At 43.5% G+C, this 21,313-nt stretch overlaps 2 protein-coding genes across 14 annotated transcripts in view; one reads left to right on the top strand and one right to left on the bottom strand.

Moving 5' to 3' along the window:
- LOC132908755 (four and a half LIM domains protein 2) overlaps positions 1 to 11,138 on the top strand; it is a 73,759-nt gene extending 62,621 nt beyond the window's left edge. For 11 of the 13 annotated variants that reach the window (XM_060963053.1, XM_060963047.1, XM_060963054.1 and 8 more), the window contains 4 exons: positions 706 to 880; positions 8,316 to 8,485; positions 8,676 to 8,862; positions 8,986 to 11,138. In XM_060963053.1, the coding sequence (XP_060819036.1) occupies positions 706 to 880; positions 8,316 to 8,485; positions 8,676 to 8,862; positions 8,986 to 9,143 (690 nt within the window). In that variant the 3' untranslated portion in view covers positions 9,144 to 11,138. Of the gene's footprint in view, positions 1 to 705; positions 881 to 3,197; positions 3,351 to 3,764; positions 4,026 to 8,315; positions 8,486 to 8,675; positions 8,863 to 8,985 lie in introns of those variants that run through there. The other 2 variants (XM_060963060.1, XM_060963059.1) reach the window with 2 other exon arrangements.
- An 841-nt stretch (positions 11,139 to 11,979) lies between these two features.
- Positions 11,980 to 21,313, bottom strand: part of LOC132908779 (protein FAM76A) — a 46,706-nt gene continuing 37,372 nt past the window's right edge. Inside the window, exons 7-10 of the transcript XR_009658414.1 lie at positions 19,902 to 20,156; positions 16,287 to 16,549; positions 13,860 to 13,920; positions 11,980 to 13,674 (exon numbers count right to left, since the gene is read on the bottom strand). The gene's annotated coding sequence lies outside the window, so the exon portion shown is untranslated. The remainder of the gene's footprint in view (positions 13,675 to 13,859; positions 13,921 to 16,286; positions 16,550 to 19,901; positions 20,157 to 21,313) is intronic.

Genomic DNA, 21,313 nt, shown 5'->3' on the forward strand with positions numbered 1-21,313 from the left:
TTTAAATGAGATATAACAACATTTTCATGTGTTTTTGTGTATTGACTTAAATAAACAACTTTCTGCACAAAACTTCTTTTGTCCGGATTCTAACGGCGCACCCTGTATAAGAATTAGCACAAACCCGGTGGTACCCAAGCAGAAAATTTGTTTTATATTCTCAGTTCTTTTAATTAGTCAAACGACGACCGCGACATGCGAAGATAATCAAAAAATTTCTTTTCGTCAGTTCTGAATGCATCATAGATCGTGTAAAATGCATCTTTTAGTCATCTCGGATTAATCGTGAGTTTTAGCTACGTATGGATACTAGATACGCGTACTGATATGAGAAAATTACGAAGATCAAAACCAACACTCGTGTGACTGTAGCTACAACTTCCGTCACAACGAACGTCGTCACAACGCTTGTGTAACTCGAGCCTAAAAGGCAAGACGACTGACTGACAACGAATCTATTTGCTTAAGGCGACGCTGGATCTAAAGCGAGTTCCTTATAATCGCAAAGGCCGCTGCGTCAAATATAATCGATGTTTTCCTCCGCTCGTCCAGCGTGTAATTCGCGAGATCCTGTTTTTCGTTTCCCATTCGCGTATTTTCATTTCGCAACCTGTCCGTCGCTTGTTCGTTACACGAAACGAAAACGATTATCACCTCCGTAAGGCGAGAGCGAGCAAACGATAATTGGCGACGAATCGTTTGCAGGATTTGTCGTACAAGGATAAGCACTGGCACGAGGCCTGCTTCCTCTGCAACAGGTGCAGAGTGTCCTTGGTGGACAAACAGTTCGGTAGCAAGGTGGACAAGATCTACTGCGGCAACTGCTACGACGCCCAATTCGCCAGCCGTTGCGATGGATGCGGCGAAATCTTCCGTGCTGGTACGTAACTTGAAACCAATTTCTTCGACCGCAGAAATAGCAGAACGCTTCTTTAACGCGTATCCTGTCGAGTGCTTGAATTCGAAGGAACGCTGTTCGAACAGCGATAAAAATACGACCGCCGTTGTAACCCGAAATAACCAATTCGTTCACCACCGGCCGACTATAGGAGGTCCGGTCTAGACGATCGATCGAACCACCTGTTTTCCAGCAGCGATGACCCCCGAGGAATGACTCACGGTCCCGAGTGCGACACACGAACAGTATAGATCTCGCATTCGGCGTTTCTTATTAAGGCAATCGAGTCAAGGTTCGAACCAATTATCGCGATCCTTTTCAAAGGGAAAGGAAATGCTTAAACTTCTGTGATCTCTGATTCTCAAGCTCGTGTCCAGATGGTTCTTTGGATTTTTCCAAAAATTTCGTTTCCTATTGAAACGTATTTTAAACGACAAACCTGGTCTTGTTTCTGGACCCGGCAGACATCGATGTTCGATTGCATTTTAGAAGAAAGTCACGGAGCGAAATTCGCGTTGGACGATTTCTCTGGCGGGTTTCGAATCGAGAAGCGGGAAAGTGGGTCGAAAAAGGTTGTCGAGCAATTATGCGCGCGACCTTTTTCGACAAGCGCGGAACGCAATCTCCGAACGACTTATCGCTTTGTCGCCTCGCAACCTTCGGCGATCGCAGACGGCGTGGTGGAGCGCACCGCGACCTATATATCGCGTGATTCACGCGTGCCTCGGCGACCATGCTTCAGGCCACTACACAGGTAATTGGGACGACAACGTGAGAGCCTCTGTTAACGAGCCGCTGATTCCTCGAGAATCGTAGACCTCGGAAGAGCCCCGACGATTAAACGTTAGTTCCCCTTGTTTCTTTTTGGGAAAAGGTAGCTCTTCGCTCGAGGGCAGCTACTTCCGCTGAAACATTACGGGTTGGTAATTCGGTCAAGTACGCTACAAGCTGAACGAGACACCGTGCAAGTAAAATCGTATGGCAACGAAATTCGGAGAATACGAATTAGCTTCGAATACGTTTAAACGAAACTGTCGAGGAGAAAGCTAAGAGCTTAGGATGGATGATCGATTTGGCGAACGAGGTTCGTGCCTCTGATGGACTGGTTCCGACTTACGTGACTCGCGTGGGAGTCTCGTTAAATCTTAAGAGAGGCACAGATAGTTACTGGATCGGTGAGGAATCGTTTGCGAAAATGACTCGGTACCACCGCGTGTCCGTATACGGCTCGACCTTTCGAACCGCGCGTATCGGATCGCGATATCTAGCGTGGTGCATCGCGAATGAACTTCGTGAAAAAGAAATGCGCCGTATTCGAGCGATCTGGTTTTCCGCGGAAAAGTTCGCTCTTTGCAAATTTTTGACATAGAGTATCTTTAACGAGTAACTGAGTTTTACAACGCAGTCTCGAGATATCTACGATAAAGATACCGCTATTTATTCAACCATTAAAAGAAACGAGAGATTACAGGACGAAGAATCAATAACTTGATCGAACGAGTACGACCAACTAAAGGTTAAACTAACGCGACGATCGTGAATTGAGCGCATTCTGTTGGCGTTTGACGTCGCTTATCAGAGAACGTGTTAATCGACTCAATTCTTTCGATGAATCACGGCCGATTAGTTCATTCTTCAAGCAAAATACTTTGTCATTCGTTTCTTTGGCTATTGCGCTGCAGAAATAATAATCTGGTTGTCGGAAAAAGAAGAAGTTTAAAAGTTCCGTGCCACTAATTGCCCGTGCGCTAATCACCACGGTACTCGGTGGCGTAATCGTGCAGAGAAAATCGTTCGTATACGGCAAGAAATCCTTCCCCTTTGTGAACGTCGTGACAAACGAGATGTAAAACCGATGACTACCGCAGCTAAAGCGATCGGCGCGCCTGTTAACTTCGAGGTTAATGCATATCATTTAAGCCGAAAGAAGCAAACTGCATTTATAGAAGCAACCATCAATGTCACGAAGTCTAAACGATCGAAATAAACGTGCCGTCGTTCGATCGATTAATGCACGCGTCAATTACGATTCCTCGCTTCTGCATCTGTGACGATGCTAGACGTACTTGACAGAGGAGATGGTCGGATGAATCTCGAAAGAGACGAAAAGGAGCCGGTTCGACGAACGAGGCCGGGCCTGGGCTGGAGCGAACGTGCTGCGTAAATATATAAATATTCGCGGACGCGCTCCAGGATGGCGGAGAGTGGGTCTGGTGGAGCGGAAAGGCGAACTTATCAGCGGAGTAGAAGACACGTTGCGCGTGCTCGCGGTGTGCACGGTGAGTCCAGCGAGGGGGCTCGCTTCGGTTGCTTCAGTGGCTCGCAAGACTCCGGCCCAATCGCACGATCGGCCGATTTCTTCTCCTTAGCTTCTACTCTCCGTAGACGCTGTATTTGCGTCGTGTTTGAATCGTGTTCGCGCGTCAATCCGGCTCTCTTCCGATTCCCGTAGGTTAGCTCCTGATTTTCTCACTTCTCGATCGGTTCTTGACACGCGTTGCTTCAGAAAATTGATAGTAGACGCATCGTATTTTATTCTTTGGACGCTTTTACTTTGGATAACGACGGTGTAAACACGTCTCGCAACACGTCTGATCTCGGACAAACGTCAGATATCTTGCTCGAATGCTTTTACTTCGAACGACACCGGTATAAAAATACTTGGCACTTGCGACCGTCTCTTTGACTTTTACAACTTTCTCGATAGTAGAAGCAACGATTCTTTTATTCTTTACGACAACGATATGCGTCCTATGTCTGACAGTTTAACAGCTTGTTTAGTGTAAACTCTTTTAGTATTGCGCGATCGAGGGTGAGAGATCTAAGGGGCGGTGTTTTATATCCCATCGCGATATCGAAATTTCAGTGAACGTTTTGTCGTGGAAGTTAAAAGACTCGTGAGAAAAAGAAACGAAGAGAAAGATGGCCACAGACACGTTGAGCGAACGGTTATCCACTAAGCTGCACCTGCAAACGAAGAAGGTGGGCGAGGACAGGATAAGAAGAGCGAAAGAAAAGGACGAGGATATCGCGATATTCAGCATGTTTTCAATGGAGGGTGACCCTAAGTTCAGATGCTGTCTCGGCAAAGACTGTCTGCTGGGAGATCCGAAAAAGGCAGATCCAGGTGACGAAAATGTTAAACGACGTTCTTTCTTATTTTTCAATGATCTTTTGTTTAACAACTCGGACGAAAACAAAACGTTCTGGGAAGTATCGCGTCCGACATTCCGGATCGATCTTGGAGGACGTTGCAAAACCACGCGATGTACGCGGGGGCGACGAATAAGGTTCCGTTCTCAAGTTTTCCTAAGGTCGACATCGGCACGCCGATCGTGGGTCGATGTCGCGCAACCGGCCCGCGATAAACTATCCGATCGAACGGACAGTCGACGAATCGTGCAACAGAGAAAGGAAAACGGAATGAGAGAGAGAGAGAGAAAGAAAAATAGGCTCCGAGGAAAAGAGGGAATTCGAAGGGAACCGTGACCTTATGTGGAAACACGAGCACGGCCACACAATTCGATCGTCCGTGGCTACATTTGCTTAGCGAATCAGGTTAATTGTCCGCGACTCGATCAACCACACAGTTCTTAATAAGAAATCGTAAATAACGTCGAGACTATAACAAAACGTCTAACGAAATCTAGCGGGAAAGACGGAAACGTGTTTGCGAAGCGCGTGTTTAGAGAAGAGATAATCACCCAGAGACGCGGTAGGAAACCAAACAGACGGGTTTCTATGCTAATCGTACACTCAAGCTTTATGATTAATATAGCTATACGATCGTGATCGACTGTGTCGTGGGATTAATAAAACGTTCGATACTTCCGGCTGCGGTCGCGACACGTGTGTCACTTAATGAACGTTTCAACATTTCCTGGAAAATTCGTTTTTCTCTTCTAGTTACTTTTAACTTTAACGTTCAACAGAAGCTATTTTATTTGAAGGACGATACTGGTGTTTGGTTTGTTTGCGGATAATTCATAATGCAAATCCATCTAACGAAGTCCAGCATCGTCGCGTAATGCATGCGACAAAATTTGTCGTTGGTCAATTGCAAAACAGCTTGGAGTTCGTTGCGATTAAATAATGATGTCATCCGTCGTTCATTCGAATGTTCGCGAACTCTGGCAAAAAGAAAAAGATCCTCGTGAAACGCGACTTTTCCTCGGTTCGTTCTTCCTGCGTGGATCGATCGAAACGGTGACAACAAGTAGATCGGGCGGACACCCGCGATCGATAGATCCGAGCAAAATGAACCACTCGATTAAAAAATCGTGCACGCAGATAAGAAGTCCTATTAATACAACTGATGTAATTCGTTGCTAGACTGTCATTCACGCTTGTTGTTAGATGCATCAATATCTATCGAGGTAAATTTCTTACTTTCTTATCACGGCGCAATCTGCCTCGGCCGTTATCAACTACGTATTTAGCGCCTCGTAAATCCCCGATAGAGTAAGAAAAAGAACGATTTCGAGTTTGCTCGCGAGAAAGGAGACGTGGGAAAACAATCGTGGCGAGATTGATCGTTCGAGGCTTGTCGTAGGCACGACACGACGAAGAGTAAAGTTTTATGTAACGTTTCAAGTCCGTTGTGCAACGGCGAATGATTTAAAAACGGGCCGGATGCGGCCACCGTGTTCTATATTTTTCTCTTGCACAATAACTAATAACGCTTTATGAAGGGACGCGTCGTGAAGCCTGAGCCGCGTCGAATTTCACGTGTTCGCTTCACCAAATTCTCGTGGCTGTTAGTCCCGGAGCGCTCGCGTAGATCTGGAAAGTCCGAGGCCCGGTGTTCTCCTCGTCGGTGAATTTATATTTAGACTTGACGTGGCCGAGAATCGCCGCTTTCAACGGATTACCAGAACCTCGCCGATTCGAGATCTCGTAAAATCCGGAACGACCGCGTTAACGATCTTCGATTTCAAGACTCTGTAATCTTCGACCTGCGGTTAGCGGATCGACGCTTAGCTGTTTCCAGAAATACTCGAATCACACGAGGTTTTCGCCAATCTATTTCGATCCTTCGGATAAAAGAGCCGATTCCGGACACGATCTCGACGAAAGTTTGGTAAAAACATCGGAAACAGTCAGTTAACGGTTAACCGCTCCTCCGAATTATTCTGATACGAATGAACGCGCAATTTTTCACAGTCGATCAGACCGATGAAACACAGTGGTAACGAGCGAGCTAAAGCGACATGTATAATGCGATATTACCACATCGCCGGCCTTGGACCATCAGACTTTATACATATACGGAGGTATTGCTCGGACCAAGTGACGTCACAAGCCTTCTCCTGACTCACGGTGGACCAGAGGAATAGCGCATGGAAAGCTGTTGCTTTTTTCATTTTCGAGGACCACTGGAATCTAGGCTATCTATATCGGGAGGCAAACGGCCAAAAAATACACGGGCTACAGTTCCTGCTACTCGTTTCTCCCCCAGAACCTTTTGCACAACTCGTAATTAGGACCTTTTGCCGGTCTCTCAACCTATATTTTCGTCGGTTCCCATACACGAGCTCCGTTTGAATACAATAGCGTCTGCCTCGGATGATTAGCTCTTCTATCTCTTCTACGTCTCGAACGCTATTGTATTCTACGATATCAAAAAAAAGAAAAAGAAAAGAAAGACTATTACCAAAACTTGTTCTGCTATTACAGCGTGATTCGACGCTGTGCCTCCTTCTGTGCGCAAATTAGGCATGCGATCGTCCACGTGTAGATCCAAGATCCCGATAAATGGAAATAGACTTGATTCGAACGGGCATTACAAGAGACAGGCTAATTCGCAGTGACTGATTGATCGGAAACTATGGGACCGGTAACGGCGCGCTGTTCATTTATCAACGACCACGCGGTGGATGATAAAGCGTTGATTATATTGACGTTGCTGGCAACAGATGGTCGAGCGGAGCTGGGTATGCCTCGTCGATTCTTTCTACGCTTCATCGCTCCACCGCTTTTCCGTAAGCGCAAGAACTGCGAGAAAGTTTCCTAAAAAATGTGAGCAAATGGATAAGATTTAAAGGAATTAAAGCTGGTAAAGAAAGTAGGAAACATGGTAGGTGTCGAAAGACTTTGAAACCGATGATTCATGAAACTTCGAGGACCACAAATGGTATTATTTAACTGATCACTCGGTCCTCTTCTAAGTCCTATTAGATCACCTTTCGGAATAGCGAGTCATCGTTAACTCGGGTTGCCCTTGGTGCGGCGAAAGAAAGAGGAAGGAGCTAAGGAGCGAGAGAAATGTCGGAACGCCTACGAGAGAAGATTCCGCGGCTGGTAAAAAACTCAACTCGGACTCGTCGAAGTGTCTTGATTGTCACGATTAGTAAACAGCTCTTGATTCTGTGATATCATAGCGGAGGAAGGCGATTGAAAAGTGGACGCGTAACCACTCGTAGGATTGTGACGGATCGTGATCATAAACTTCGGTTCTGTGTTCATCGTGACTACGAGAAAGGAAGCGACTCGAAGCTCGCGCGACTTCTCACGTAAACGGAAAGCGAAAGATCGTAAGCGTGGGACTTGATGATCTGGCCAATTATAGAGGACCAGTGATGAGCTCGCTCGCAACCCGGTAATTTCGTCGATCGTGGAATTACACGTTACGATCGGTGTACCAGAGCGAAATTTATTTTCTCCTTCTCCGCGCGTGCCGGGGAAAACAACCACTTGGAATAAATTTGGTCATGAATATGCGAGTCAAGTTCTTAGCGAAGTTGTAGGTAAAGGTATCGCGGAAAAGGTAGCTATCGGTTGTAGGTTTCTGTTAGTCGATAGAAATGACTACGATCGAGTTGAATGAGTGCAGCGAGCCATCTTATGCAGATTATTAACAGCCGTGACTAGAAAGTTCCGTGCATGAAACTTTAAAACCGCATTGCGGGAGATGACACCTATCTACGCCGGCGATCTTCCGGTTTTGCGCGACTTTTTACACCTGTCTCGTTGAACTTTCTAACCTACTTCTTGTACAAACACGACCAATCGTCACGAAAGTCGGTCGAAATAACTTCTCACCAATAAAATCAAATTCCTCTAGGAATGGAAGATGAAATTCGAAACGACCCTCGGTTCGAATCGCGTTTCTCTACCAGATTGCCTTCCCTTTAAGAACGATTCCTTATCGGTGAGCTGTCGGAAAGTCATCTCCCTGGAATTGCACGAGCAAGACGGACATGCGAGCTCGTCGGGTGCCGCACGCGATCGTTCAAACGCAAAATGCACCCTACGCTGCAAACTTTCACCCTTACAGACCGATCGTCTAGACATTGCTACAATATTCCACCTCTTTCACGTTGCTTTATAATTATTTCGCGGGAACGTGATATTACGCGAGGGTATTGTTCTTTCGGGGGAAAGTTTCGAGGTCTGAAGGGTGTTTTTCCCATCCTAGGTACCAAGAAGATGGAGTACAAGACCAGGCAGTGGCACGAGAAGTGTTTCTGCTGCGTTGTCTGCAAGAACCCGATCGGTACGAAGAGCTTCATTCCGCGCGAGCAAGAGATCTATTGCGCTGCGTGCTACGAGGACAAGTTCGCCACCCGATGCGTTAAATGCAACAAGGTAAATCGATGAACTCTCGCGCATTATAAGCAAGAAGATTGTTCGCGTGTTTTAACGAATATCTCTAGTTCAGCAAACGACTATCTCTTCGAACAATTCTCGTGCTGTTTAACCGTTTGGCGAAGAAAGTTCGTTTAGAATGTGTTCTCGGATAGAGAATGGATAGATAAAAGGGATCTTATCGTTCCAGATTATCACCAGTGGCGGCGTAACGTATAAGAACGAACCGTGGCACAGAGACTGCTTCACCTGCAGCAACTGCAACAATTCACTGGCTGGCCAGCGATTTACGTCCCGCGACGACAAGCCCTACTGCGCCGATTGCTTTGGAGAACTGTTCGCCAAGAGATGCACCGCCTGCTCCAAACCGATTACAGGTATTTATCTCTGTTTCTTCTTGCGAATGCGATAAACTTTATCACTCGCGATGTTCTTTTAACTCTTAGAAGATTTTCTTGCCGAAGGGGATAAATTTCTGATTCGTTGCCCGTGTATTTCAGGCATTGGCGGAACTCGTTTCATCTCTTTCGAGGACAGGCATTGGCATAACGATTGCTTCATCTGCGCGGGTTGCAAGACCTCGCTGGTTGGTCGTGGATTCATCACCGACGGCAAAGACATTATCTGCCCTGATTGCGCCAAGATGAAGTTGATGTAGAGGGGTAGTGAAACATCGAGCGAAGAAGAACGAACGAGAAGTAGGGGAGAGGGAAAAGGAGTAAGAAAACGAGAATTATCAAGGGTCTACGGTGTCCAGTCTATATACGGGAATAATATCCTCGCTAAGAAACCTTCCCTTGGAAACAACTGGAAGAGTTCGCTTCGAGAAAAAGAAAGAAAGAAGTCGACCAACTTTAACATAATTGCAGAAGGATAATTGGATAGTTTAGTCACCATCTCTCGAACGCGATAAAAATTACCGTGTTTTCTCCCATACGTATAATAATATATATACATATATATCGTTATACGTATGTATACGTGCTCATAGTTGAGAAACGCGGTGCTTTTTATTGAAAAACCAGACACCATCCCGCGACGATTTTTTTCGTATTGGTCGGAAAGCTCTCTGTTCTTCTCGATCGGCTCGGTAATAATGCCGAGTTTCTGAGCATATTATCTCGAAGCAGAGAACGCGAGCAGAAACGAGGGTACTTCCTAGCTTCGTAGTCTTTAGAGGTCATTTTAGTCACTCGCGATTCCGATTTCTCCGTCGCGCCGTAACAGCCGAAGAGACAAAGGAAATTAAAATCGAACAAACGTAAAAATTATCGCAGAGAAGCGCGTTGGAGAAACCGAAGGATTATGCCTTGAAAAGTACGAGAATCAAACCGCCTTAATCAGTATAGTTACTGTCGTCAAGTTATCGAGCTGTGTGTTTAGAAGTGGAACGAAGCTACGTACTGTCGTGGTGTTATTAACGTTACTGTTTCTTTCTTTTCGCTTTGTACAATGATAGAGAAACGCACGACAAAGATCAACGCGAGGAGTAAAAGTAAAACGACAGGGACAAGAAAGGAAGAACAGATGGATCCTATATATTCTTACGGAATTAAATTTGATATACCTATGATAATATTATTTTTATTTAACTTAAACTCACACGTACACACACGAACACGATCGCCAACAATCACACACGTACACACTAACGCGAATCCCAACACGCGCGAAAACTGCACCCTTTTTTCTCTCTCTCTCTATCTCTATCTCTATCTATCGCTCCGCGATATTGTACAGTAAGACTCGTGCAAAATTCGAGTATAACGAACGACTAATTAAAACGACGGGGCTCGGGTGCACAGTTGTTAGAAAAATTCAAAATTTTTCAAATTCAAGGGCTCTTAAATGTACGAGATTTTTAACGTACAAATTTTACATTTGTATTACTCCAACGGTTGTAACTAAATTTCTATCTTTCCTATGTTAGTCTCGGAACGATTTTAACTCTCACACGAGCCCACAAGTGCACATATTCGCAAATGCGTGAAAACGCGAATTTTAAATGCAATCGACCTTCATGTTCGATCGTTGTACTTTTTCTCGAACAAGAAAGTCAGTAAGGATCGAAATGATCTTGTTATCTCGCGTATCCGCGATATACGTTCGCGAGCATTTTTTGCATTAACCACATCAAAGTGGAGAAAATGATAAAAAATTGAAAAAAAAAAATAAATAAAAGGAAGAGAAAGAAAAAGAATCACACGCATCCACACACGCATGCCGGACGAGTGTGCGACACGCACACGCGGAAAATCACTAATTGTGGCCTTATCCGCACGAGTACATAAAAATAAAAAAAAAAAAAAACTAACGTCTTACGAAAAATAATTAGTTGTTGATACGGTACTTGGTAGAGATGTGTTACCGTCGAGAAGAGAAAGGACAAACGTGCAAGAGAATAGGCTAACAAACGGTAGCGTACCTCTATAACGAAATAAAAGGAAAGCGAAAGAAGAAGAAGCGAAAAAAAATATCGTGACGACCAATAAAAAGTACACGTGCTATATAATATATGTTCTTACCGATCACTCACATACTAATCGCCTTAATTAGTAAACGATAAAGAGCAGAGATTATTCTATATTCAGCGTATCGTATACACTGTTATACTGTGAAATTGATAAATAAATAAATGTAATTATTTACAGAAGCTCTTTCATTTACCATTCACTTAATTACATAGAAATTCCAAGATGGAAATAATAGTGAAAGTTGACTTCAAAATTCTCTTTTTGCTTCTAACTGCTAACTATAAATTCAATTCAAATACACAAGCTACCTAATTGTAAATTTATACAAGTATAACAAGGGCAAGGGAACAGGTGTGTAGGATGAATATACCTTCTAAAACCTTGGATATCTTTTTACGTATTTTTAAATACCACTCGAATCTCGCTTTACTGATTCCATAAAGATTCTTGCAAGACATTTAAAACATTGTATAAGTCCTACCCTTTTACAAATCTAGAGGCTCATAAACCATACCTTTTGCAAATGTAAATGTTTATAAGCCCTATCTATCGGAGATCTAAAGGTTTTATATAGCAATTATTTGCGCAACAGTAATAATTATCAACCTATACATTCAGATTTATATATTTGCAACACTAATAACATTCTAGCATAACTATATAGGAAGCTACTGGTCAAACAACATAAAATGATTCAGGAGCAGGAACATGCTGTCACAGGTATGATGTAAAATAAAAATATAAATCGAGGAAGCTAATTCAAATGCACATGGACGTCGCACAGTGATTGCTGTCCGTTCGCGTGTGTATGCTCCAACAATACATGAACGTTTGTTTGAAAATGTACGAAATTTGAAAAATTGACAGGCAAAGTCAGAGATAAATGGCATGCTCCGTCATCGTAATTCACCGTCGATTTCCCAAATCAAATTTCCTGAAACACATGGAAATGCGCCTAACTCTAACCCGATCAGGGATTGTACCAACGTGTCTAGTCCCATCTACAATTAACGGTCATACCGGAAAGTATCCTATTTATCTCACTTAACTGTATATTTAAAAAATGACAAAATGAACACATCGGCATACTGGTTCTACGGTTCTCACAATTTTCACACCTTAATCTACGTAGCATCTTCCTGAAATTGTCTGACGAAGGCGTTATCGACGTGCATTGAACATGATAAAGACACGTATAAATTTCAGTTTTAATTACAATAATAAGTACGAACATCCTTAAAAAGTTTGCACGATATCATTGTAATTTGACAGTAATAATCATATTTTTTGTTTTATTAATTAATTAATTTAATTCTTTGTAGGTATTTAATCGTGGATCTAGCTGTGAGTTCTAATTACGTCACTAATTGTGAACTCTTTAATTATTTTAGATTATAGTGAATGTAATGAGGACTGAGAAACAACGCAATTCCACGGCCTAGCCGCACACACATAGACACACACGCAGAGTATAAAATACGTCATACAGGATATACACGCAACATCAGTTACTGAGAAATTATTAATTTTATGAACTAGTCATCGTACCCATTGTCTTTCTCCTTTCCGGCAGTACCTGAGTCGGTGAGTGAAGTGCTGGCAATGAACATGGAAGGGGTTAAACCTGAAGATTCTAGGCTAAACATATAGATGACAATTACAATTTGCACGTCAAGGGATAATACTCCTATTTCATTCAAATTTTACTAACTCTATATTTTACTTTACTTTATTAATTTTCAAATAACATTTATATCAATAATTCTAACTGAAATACTATCTAAGAGAAACATACTGAAGCTATTTCGTCGTCAAAGCCTTTGAAGCACGAAGAATGACTCAAAACTTGTTTTGATTCTGAAATCTTGTTGTCGCGAAGTGTCTGCTTACACGTGAAATTTGATACACCTTAACGAGTGAACAAAATTAGACTTAATGACTTCATATTTCATATTCCAAATTGCACTAAAATTATGTTGAAAATACAACTTAAATAATAATGTTGTTCCACGCTATAGTAAAATAGAAAATAAAATGAAATGTAATCATCATTAGCGTTATAATAATTTCGATCATAATTAAAATCTTCGTGCTAACGAAGTTTGAGTGTATCGGACTTCTCCACTACAAAATACTTGAACAAAGCCATTTCGCTATTTATTTCAATATTCATATAGTATATGCTGTATGGACATTTAATCTTTGTAAATAATCATATTGAATATAATTTGGTTTTATAAATATTTATAATGAATATATTCTGCAATTTTCAATCTTTTATACATACATTAATTATTTATATGCTATTATACTACTATGCTATTATACAGATTGTTTATATTGTAGTATGTAAATATTATACTGACATACATATTGATGCATTGATCATCAACATTTAAAAACGCGATGCGCAAGAAAACCTGCTCTCAACCAAAAAATAAAATATAAATAAAAAAGGTTACTATTCATGGATATAATAAATACCTGCGGTCATCATGCTAATCAAAAATTATACGTAATCGGTCACACGTGTCCATTCGGACCTTTTCTTCTACGACATGATTGAGTGACCAGAAAAACAAAGATGCATGTGACTCACGATTAAATGCGAAGAACGTTGCCATCGATATCGTTGTGGCGCAAGGGAAGCCATGATCAAGGCGTCATCAAGACAGAATCGCCGAATTCGACGGAAGAAGCGAAGGCCGAAAGAAACTTGTAACAAAGCATAAAGTATTATAATTTATTCTCAATGACAATGCTAATTAATTTGAAAGTTTGAAGTAATAATGTCGTAAAATACAAGCAATAGAATGAAACGAAGTACAAAATAAAATGTTACATTCTTATGGAAAAATAGGAGAATAAAGTTAATTGGGATACAGTGTGAAAATTCTTACATACTTAAAGCTGAGATACCGCTACGTCCCTCCCAACAAAAGGGGAAATGCTATGCAGAATCTGTAACAAAATATGCAAAATATTACATTTCGTTCTTAAAAACATACTTTTACTATAATAACATAGAAAAATAGAAGACTGGTAACGCGTCCGTTTAAATAATATTCGGAGAACACGTTAGCTATACTCAGGTAATTTCACTATAACAATATCTAACAAAGTACTAAATAAAAACGTACTAGTTAAACGAACCTAATAATCGTATAGATCATTTTTTCTCACTTTTTCGCTGTATAATGTCATTCAGCGCCAAATCTTCGCCTAGCTGACTCCTGATTGGTTGGGATCATTTACAAATCTTGCACACTAGTTCGAAAACTTTCTATGTAAATTATCCAATTCTTTCTAGTAAATTATGTATTATATTATTCAAATCGCTACTATGTATATATGTATATCGAATCGATAACATCGCATGTGACACGAAAATGGTAAGAGAATCAGGAAGTCCTCAAAACGCGAGGCAAAAGTATTGCATGTCACATCTATTTTGTACCTTGTCTGTATCTGTAGCATAACAGAATTTCTAATTTTTTAATGACTAAGATATGTGACACGAACTTATATAAGATTCCATTACAGACGAGATGTACTCGCGTAGTAGCATTTTATAAGTGACATTTTAGTTCAGCTTTCTCACCGCCAGATGGCCATACCGTTTCGTCGAATGGGAACAAACCGCGCTAAATGTAAAAGATTGAAACAATTAATATATGTCACAGCAAAGTACTAAAAAAACGAACAAACTTAATAAAAACGAAACGTAAAAAGGTATGTAACTGTATCTATTTATCGTCTAAAGTGTAGAAATGATAATACCAAACACAATATTTCTGTTTTATTCGTTCAGTAGGAGAAAACTTACTTGCCTATGAATCTTTTCACCGTACCGCTATACTTGCCAAGGCAAGGTCATTCGAGAAGTTCGACGACCTATCAATGTCACCGATCTCACACGGGGAACCATAATCCGACTATAAAAAGATCTAGTGTCCATTTATTCGAAGGAACCTCAACGATCACGGGAAACGATTTTTACGTCAGGCAAAAGATGAGGAGAGCAAACGAGAGAGCGTAGTAATTGTCGAAAATATGCTGGTGAATTAAAGAGGCCATTACGAGAATGATAGCCCTCGCGGTGTAACATTAAAAAAGCGAATTTACGATCTTGAAGATTTGTATCTGCCCAACCCCTCTTTCATACCTCGGCAGGGCAAGGCGTGCAAAACACATAACAATTACTTCAAAAATTCCACGTGGCCCGGTAGGTTTCGTTTGCTGTGAGACGAGCAAACGCAGTCGCTTAATTAAAACTCATGTAAATCGAGTAACCGCGCGGCGCTACGCCAATTAACTTTACATCGCGATGGCAAGCAAAAAGGATGGAAGGGGAAAGAATAAAACGGACCAGCGCGGCGAATGAGTGTTTCGTAAAAACCGTGGACGTAACAAATTGGTCCACGAAGCAAGACGCGTCTTCCGCCGATGCGAATCGCTTTACATAATACGGAACCGCGTGCTAAAATGACGCCAGTTCGATTACCGCCGATTCGTTCGCTGCACTTTATTCTCCACGAAGTTTCGTTTACTTTGATCCCTCTCCGCACAGATACCAACAAAGAATGTTTTCGGGCGGTTAATTTTCGTTAACGGTGAATCAACAGCCGATAGAATTCCGTTTGCAAAGAATCGTGCAAGAGTAATGGGAACAACGAGAAAAAGGCAGGGCAAATTTTTGAGAAGCATCTTTGCTTTAAAGAGAAGGAAGTAGATAGACCAAAGTACAAATTTCGGTATCTAATTAAAACCGTTTCTGGTCCGAGAGAAAAAAAACGGGAAATTTAATAAATCCTTTTCGCACCGCAGCATTTTCCCGGACAACGTGTAGCAAGGGCTACAGAATAGGTCGGCATAATTTTCAGCTTCCTTTTCTCTGAGTGTGCCAGAGAAAAAGTGACACAGTTCCTTTTATTTCGGAGATAAAATACAGTATTATATCTAATCTTCTATTTTCGAATTTCCGATTTCATACTCAACTAGTTTCATTTTCCAAAGCATCCGTTTAAAAGATCGGTGTAAAGTATCTTCGAGTAGTTGATGTTCAACTAATCGTAAAAAGTTATCGTTCGATGCCTTTCGATTTTTTAAAACAAGCATATCCTTTCCCTGAAGTCCAAGATCCCCGTCGATCGATTTCACGAAGTTCCGAATTCAGTCCATAAAGAAAATCACGAGCTTCCGTTGCACGTACACTGTACACACGTGCCGTCGGTGTATGGCGAGTTGAGGTGAAGCGAGGTCGATGGAAAGTGGCATAATCGCGGATGTGGATCGGCTCAAGGAGAGCAGAAGAGGAGATCCTTTACCTTACTTATGTAACGAGCGGTCGCCGTGTGTCTCGTGTCTTCGACCGCGTCCCGAACACATAGAGACCCTCTCTCGACCGTGTTCCTTCCTCCCTACTCTTTCCATCATCTTTCCCCTTTCCTCTTCAGAGTTCCATGAGCTGTCGTGATGTTTCTGTAACCGGTGTCCCTGAAAATCCCCTCGGTCTTATTGGGTCGACGCAGCTAGTCACCCCCTTTCTCCTTCGGATCCGTTTTCAGAATTGTCTATAGCTCCGAGTTTCCTAAAATTACGGATAATGGATCTATTAACTTTAACAGAACAGGATGAATGCATAGAACATTTTTGAAAGAAAAAAGATATCATAGCTCTTGCCCTTTACGTTTTCTTTAAACTTTATTTCATTACTACATTGTTAAACTTTATTATGCTGGAAATTCCATCTTGAGCATAAATTTCTCAAGCTTTTGTTACAGTCGTTCTTAGTGACTAAGCGTATTTGTCCATGACTCCTTAAGAAGAAACATCCTTTCCAACGAAATCTCACGAGACAATTAGACATCGAAAAAATTCCGGAGACAGAGATCGTTGTTTTCTCTGTAACCGATGAACAAGCTCGGAAGCTCGAGTATGGAGGAGGAGTTTCGTTTAACGATCAGTCGTAAAAGTCGAAAGCACGAAGCCGTAAAGGCATTATTCTGGCGCGGCGGTGATTTCGACACCGAAAACGGAGGCCGTTGTTGTCGGAGGTCATTCGTCGGTTCAACGTTCGGGCCGTTTACCTGGCCTCTGTTCGCTGAATCCTTCGTTATCCATGTTCCCCCATTGCATTATCATTTCCTCCACGATCATGTATTTAGAATCACACGAAATTTGCCCGATGATTCACAGGTAGAAAGAATTTCAAAGGATCCGTCAGCGTCGATAGAAAATGAGATTGAGGACTGAGATCACCGATCAGGATGTGCTCATCGATCACCAGCCGCGTCGATCGAGTTGATCGAAGAAGAGATGCAAGAGTGCTGCCTCTTTCGTCTTTTCTTTTTCAGAATCGCGAGAAGCGATTGCTTTAACCCTGTGAGCGACAAAGTGCGAGGAAACCGATAACTCGAGCGTAATCCAGGTCGCGCTACCTTGTCCGTCGACCTTCCGCGGTATTCCTGCACAAGTCGGGACGATGTTCGTTGCCGACAGCAGGAACGACGCTAATGATGTTAACACGCGTAACAGCGACAAACTCATTCGGTGCCAGCAAACGTAGCATCGAATTAAAAATATTTCTAAGGGTGTCATTGCCTTTTTCACTTTCAAAACAACGTAATTGCCAAATCTATCTGCAGTTCACCATCCTCCTGTGCTAGATCTCTATCCCTACTCCCAGTCTAGTGACAACTCATTCTTTCTCAGGAATCAGAGTTAGCATAATTTTGGCCAATTCACCGTACGATGTCTCATCGTGGAATAAAGATCCGATTTACGGTGATATTTAATCGATACATCATTGAAAACAGTTCTGGGAATATCTGTAAGCACATTTAACCGAAAGTGTTCTTCTCAAACTTACTTTCTTCGTATCAAACTTATCTACAGATCTTTTTCTTCTAACTTATCGATCGCAAGTGACTACGTTCTTCTATCCTAATCGAAGTTCTTCGACTTTTACGTCACCGACAGGAACAGGGATGATCGCGTGGTCTGATCGATCCCTTGATCTCCGTTAATCGAGCTACCTTAACGAAGGGCAGCCCGAGTTCTCCGTCGATCGGCATTCGGAATCCGAATCGCGAGTAACTCACGCCACTGGAATCGACCTCTCGGAGGAAGGGGATGGGAATACCGAAGAAGGAGAAAAGCCGAAGCTGCTGGAGGGGATTAGGTCCGAGTGGAGGTGGCGAGGACGAGCAACACGCAACACGACACAGCCAGAAGCGAACGGAGACAAGACGAGGGAGGACGAGGATGGTGACGATGGTGTGTGACGATGGTGGCGGGGACGCGGTGGAGGTGGCAGGAAGAAGGACGAAGGAGAAGCGAAGGGAGACGATCGGAGGCAAGTCGAACGAAGACACAAGTTCATATCCAAGAAGATGTGGGACGATGGCCCGGAGTAACCTCCATCAAGGATGGACTTCCATCCACCGACCGCTGGGACGTACTATACATCCATACCTTTCCTCGCCAGTTATGCGAGGCTGGATAATCATCGTGTAGCGGGCGGCCCCGATCCTCATCTCCCAAACATCGAGTTCATGCGAAACGCTATTTGGATTTTCTACTTCCGAGTTTTCCTTTGTTCCTTCCGTTTGAACCCACGGACGAGCAATCGTGTCTCGTTCAACTAGTTTCGATCGATCACGGAATCGATTACGAAGAATAATGGAGTTAAATGCTTTAGCGGAGAACGCTTGTTCGTGGAAGGATTTTGGAGAACGATGTATACCGATCGCAGTAGCGTGTAACGTGTATCCGTGATGGGAATATAGAGCGGAACAGGGCAGAAATATTCGTATCCCGGTGTGGGATTAATTTCTATTTTCAAGACAGTTTGGTAAGGAGCCCAAGATTATTGGACCTGAAAATGGTCGTTGATTGTCGCGCGAGCAGATCCTCGCACACGGTCGATGTACCGGTATCCCGATGGTTCACGTGTCGATTGTAATTTGTTTATCGGCTGGTGGAGTTCGGGTGTCGGGGTGAACGGCCGTCGAGAAAAAAGTATCGTTGTTTTCTTTCAACGGCCGCCCGGAGCGGATAATGACGTCGACGAGCGGTCGGCCGTTTAGTCGAAATGTAGAACAGGAATCGTAGAAAACGAGGGAAATTCTCGTTTAATCTTTAGACCACCGATCCGTGCTGACTCGCTCCAAATTTGTAAGACGCGACTGAGAGTACGACGCTCCTCGTTAGCAATAGGGAACTGCACCTCTGAAATTTCGTAGAATATTCGAAAGTGTATTGGTATCGCGTGACGTCGAACTCGGCGATGAACGATCGAAAGGAAAATGCTTCGACACGCCACAAACGGTAAGCAATGAATCATAAAGGTTCGAGGATGACGCGCGATCGAACTCGGATCTCGAACTTTCGCTAATTACACAACAAGAATGCTCCGAAACGCTTAGAATCTGTCTACTTGGACGGTCTATCGTTCGATCATTCGAACACGTCTTTGTCCGTTATAAAACTCGTTCGCCATAAGAACGAGAATCACGTGTAACGCCGATAAACCAAAAGTCAGCGACGCGATGACAAATGATTTCCTGACCAAAATCCGCCATCGTCGTAGAGCAGCAAAGAAAATGAAAAAAAATGACAAATAGCGAGCGTCCTAGTAACGGTGAGTCGTAGAATGTTGCGTAGAAAAGAACGTGTCGAAACAATTCCGTGGCATTCCGCGAGATGGTCAGGCCGACGAACCCCAGCGTGCGCGTCCATGCGAGCAGAAACGAACGCATACGCGTGAAAGTAATGGCGTTGCGCCAGTGTGCGTGCGATGTGCACGACTTATGTGCCTGCACCACGTCACATGACTTCGCCTTAACCCAGTGCCAGTGGCAGTTGCCCATGGAACGAGCGCTTTTTGGGTCTAGGTCTATCGAGGGCGTTCACCCCGCTTACGTTGTTAACACACTTACCATACCGCTCGACGAGGCCTCGCTACCACCGCCGCCGTCGTCACCGCCGCCGCCGCCACCGCCGTCGCCACTGCCAGCCTCGCGGCTCGCTTCCACCGCGCGGTGGCCACCAACCCGCCAACCAGACGAAGAGAGTAACGTCTGCCTACGCCACTTTGACCTCCGGCCACGTGGTCAAGAGGCTTCACTTTTAATCGCGCTCCGCTCGGACCGACTCTGCTCCGGTCGGTTCGCTCCTACCGCTTTGCACAGCGTCTGGAAATTAACAGCCACGAGATTAATTTTCCCTTACGACTAAACATCGCAGGAAAAATTTTTTTTCTTTTCTTTCAGGGGAACTGATGGATCGGATAACGGAGCTCGAGTTTTTGTCCCTTTCTTTCGCGTCGAACAAGTACTGGAAACGACCAAAGTCTGATCGGTGAATAGCGAGGGACGTTCGCGAAATTTTGTCGACGATTTTACAAGAGGTCATTGTCCGAGGACAGTGACGAGATCAGGACGTTCATCCCGTTCGCATTGTCACCGTAATAACACTGCGTCCATCTTCTCCAGACAGACGAGAAAAATCCGACTACCTACGTCCCTTGGAAATCCGTCGCCTCCAGTGTTCGCTAAACAATAGAGTGACGTTGTCATTCCGAAAATTATACTACTACGCTATCCTTGAACACCCGCCATCTATTCGAATCGAGCGTCGATCATATTCGACGACTCGACGAACCTCTGCAAGCTCCTCGTTCATCCACCTCGAACGCTAATTGGAGCTGGTTCGTATACGAATTCCGGTGTCGGAGAAGCGAGGTCGTTTTTCATCGGTCGAAACGAGCCTCGCCTGGCGTCGATAACAGCAATCGAATCGATGCTCGGTTTTATCGGTTCCATTGAACCCAACGGTCCGCTCGGTCGTTTCACCTTCGCTTCGAACGGTCGCTTAACAGTACATCTTTCGGATGTAGATTTCCTCGTCGATGGTTGGAATGACGAAATTCACTCTCTCGCATGCGGGTCCCTATACGCTCGCCAGGCCACGCCACGGTACTTTCGTTACCGTCGAATGGAAAAGTTCCCTAAACGCAATCGGGACAAAACGACTCCGCGTTACCGTTAGTCCTCGCGGTGATCGTGCCTTTTACTCGTCGTTCGTTCGAAGGCGGCCGCACCTCGGCACGAAGATAGAGGGTGAAAGCCCTACGAAAACATTCGACATGAATGGACGTGTTTGTTTCGAAAACTGTGATCGTTATCGCGTTCGATGACCGGAAGAGCTCTATGCAGTCAAACCAATAAAGATCGCTCTCGCTGGGAAAAATTTCTAAAATACTCGACAAGTCTACCATCGATAAAAGTTGTATCTTGTTCGAAGAAGGTTGTTGGTCTTTGCATACGTTTAAAAATATACACCTAGCGTT

This window comes from Bombus pascuorum, chromosome 7, assembly GCF_905332965.1.
Source record: "Bombus pascuorum chromosome 7, iyBomPasc1.1, whole genome shotgun sequence".
Taxonomy (NCBI): Eukaryota; Metazoa; Arthropoda; class Insecta; order Hymenoptera; family Apidae; genus Bombus; species Bombus pascuorum.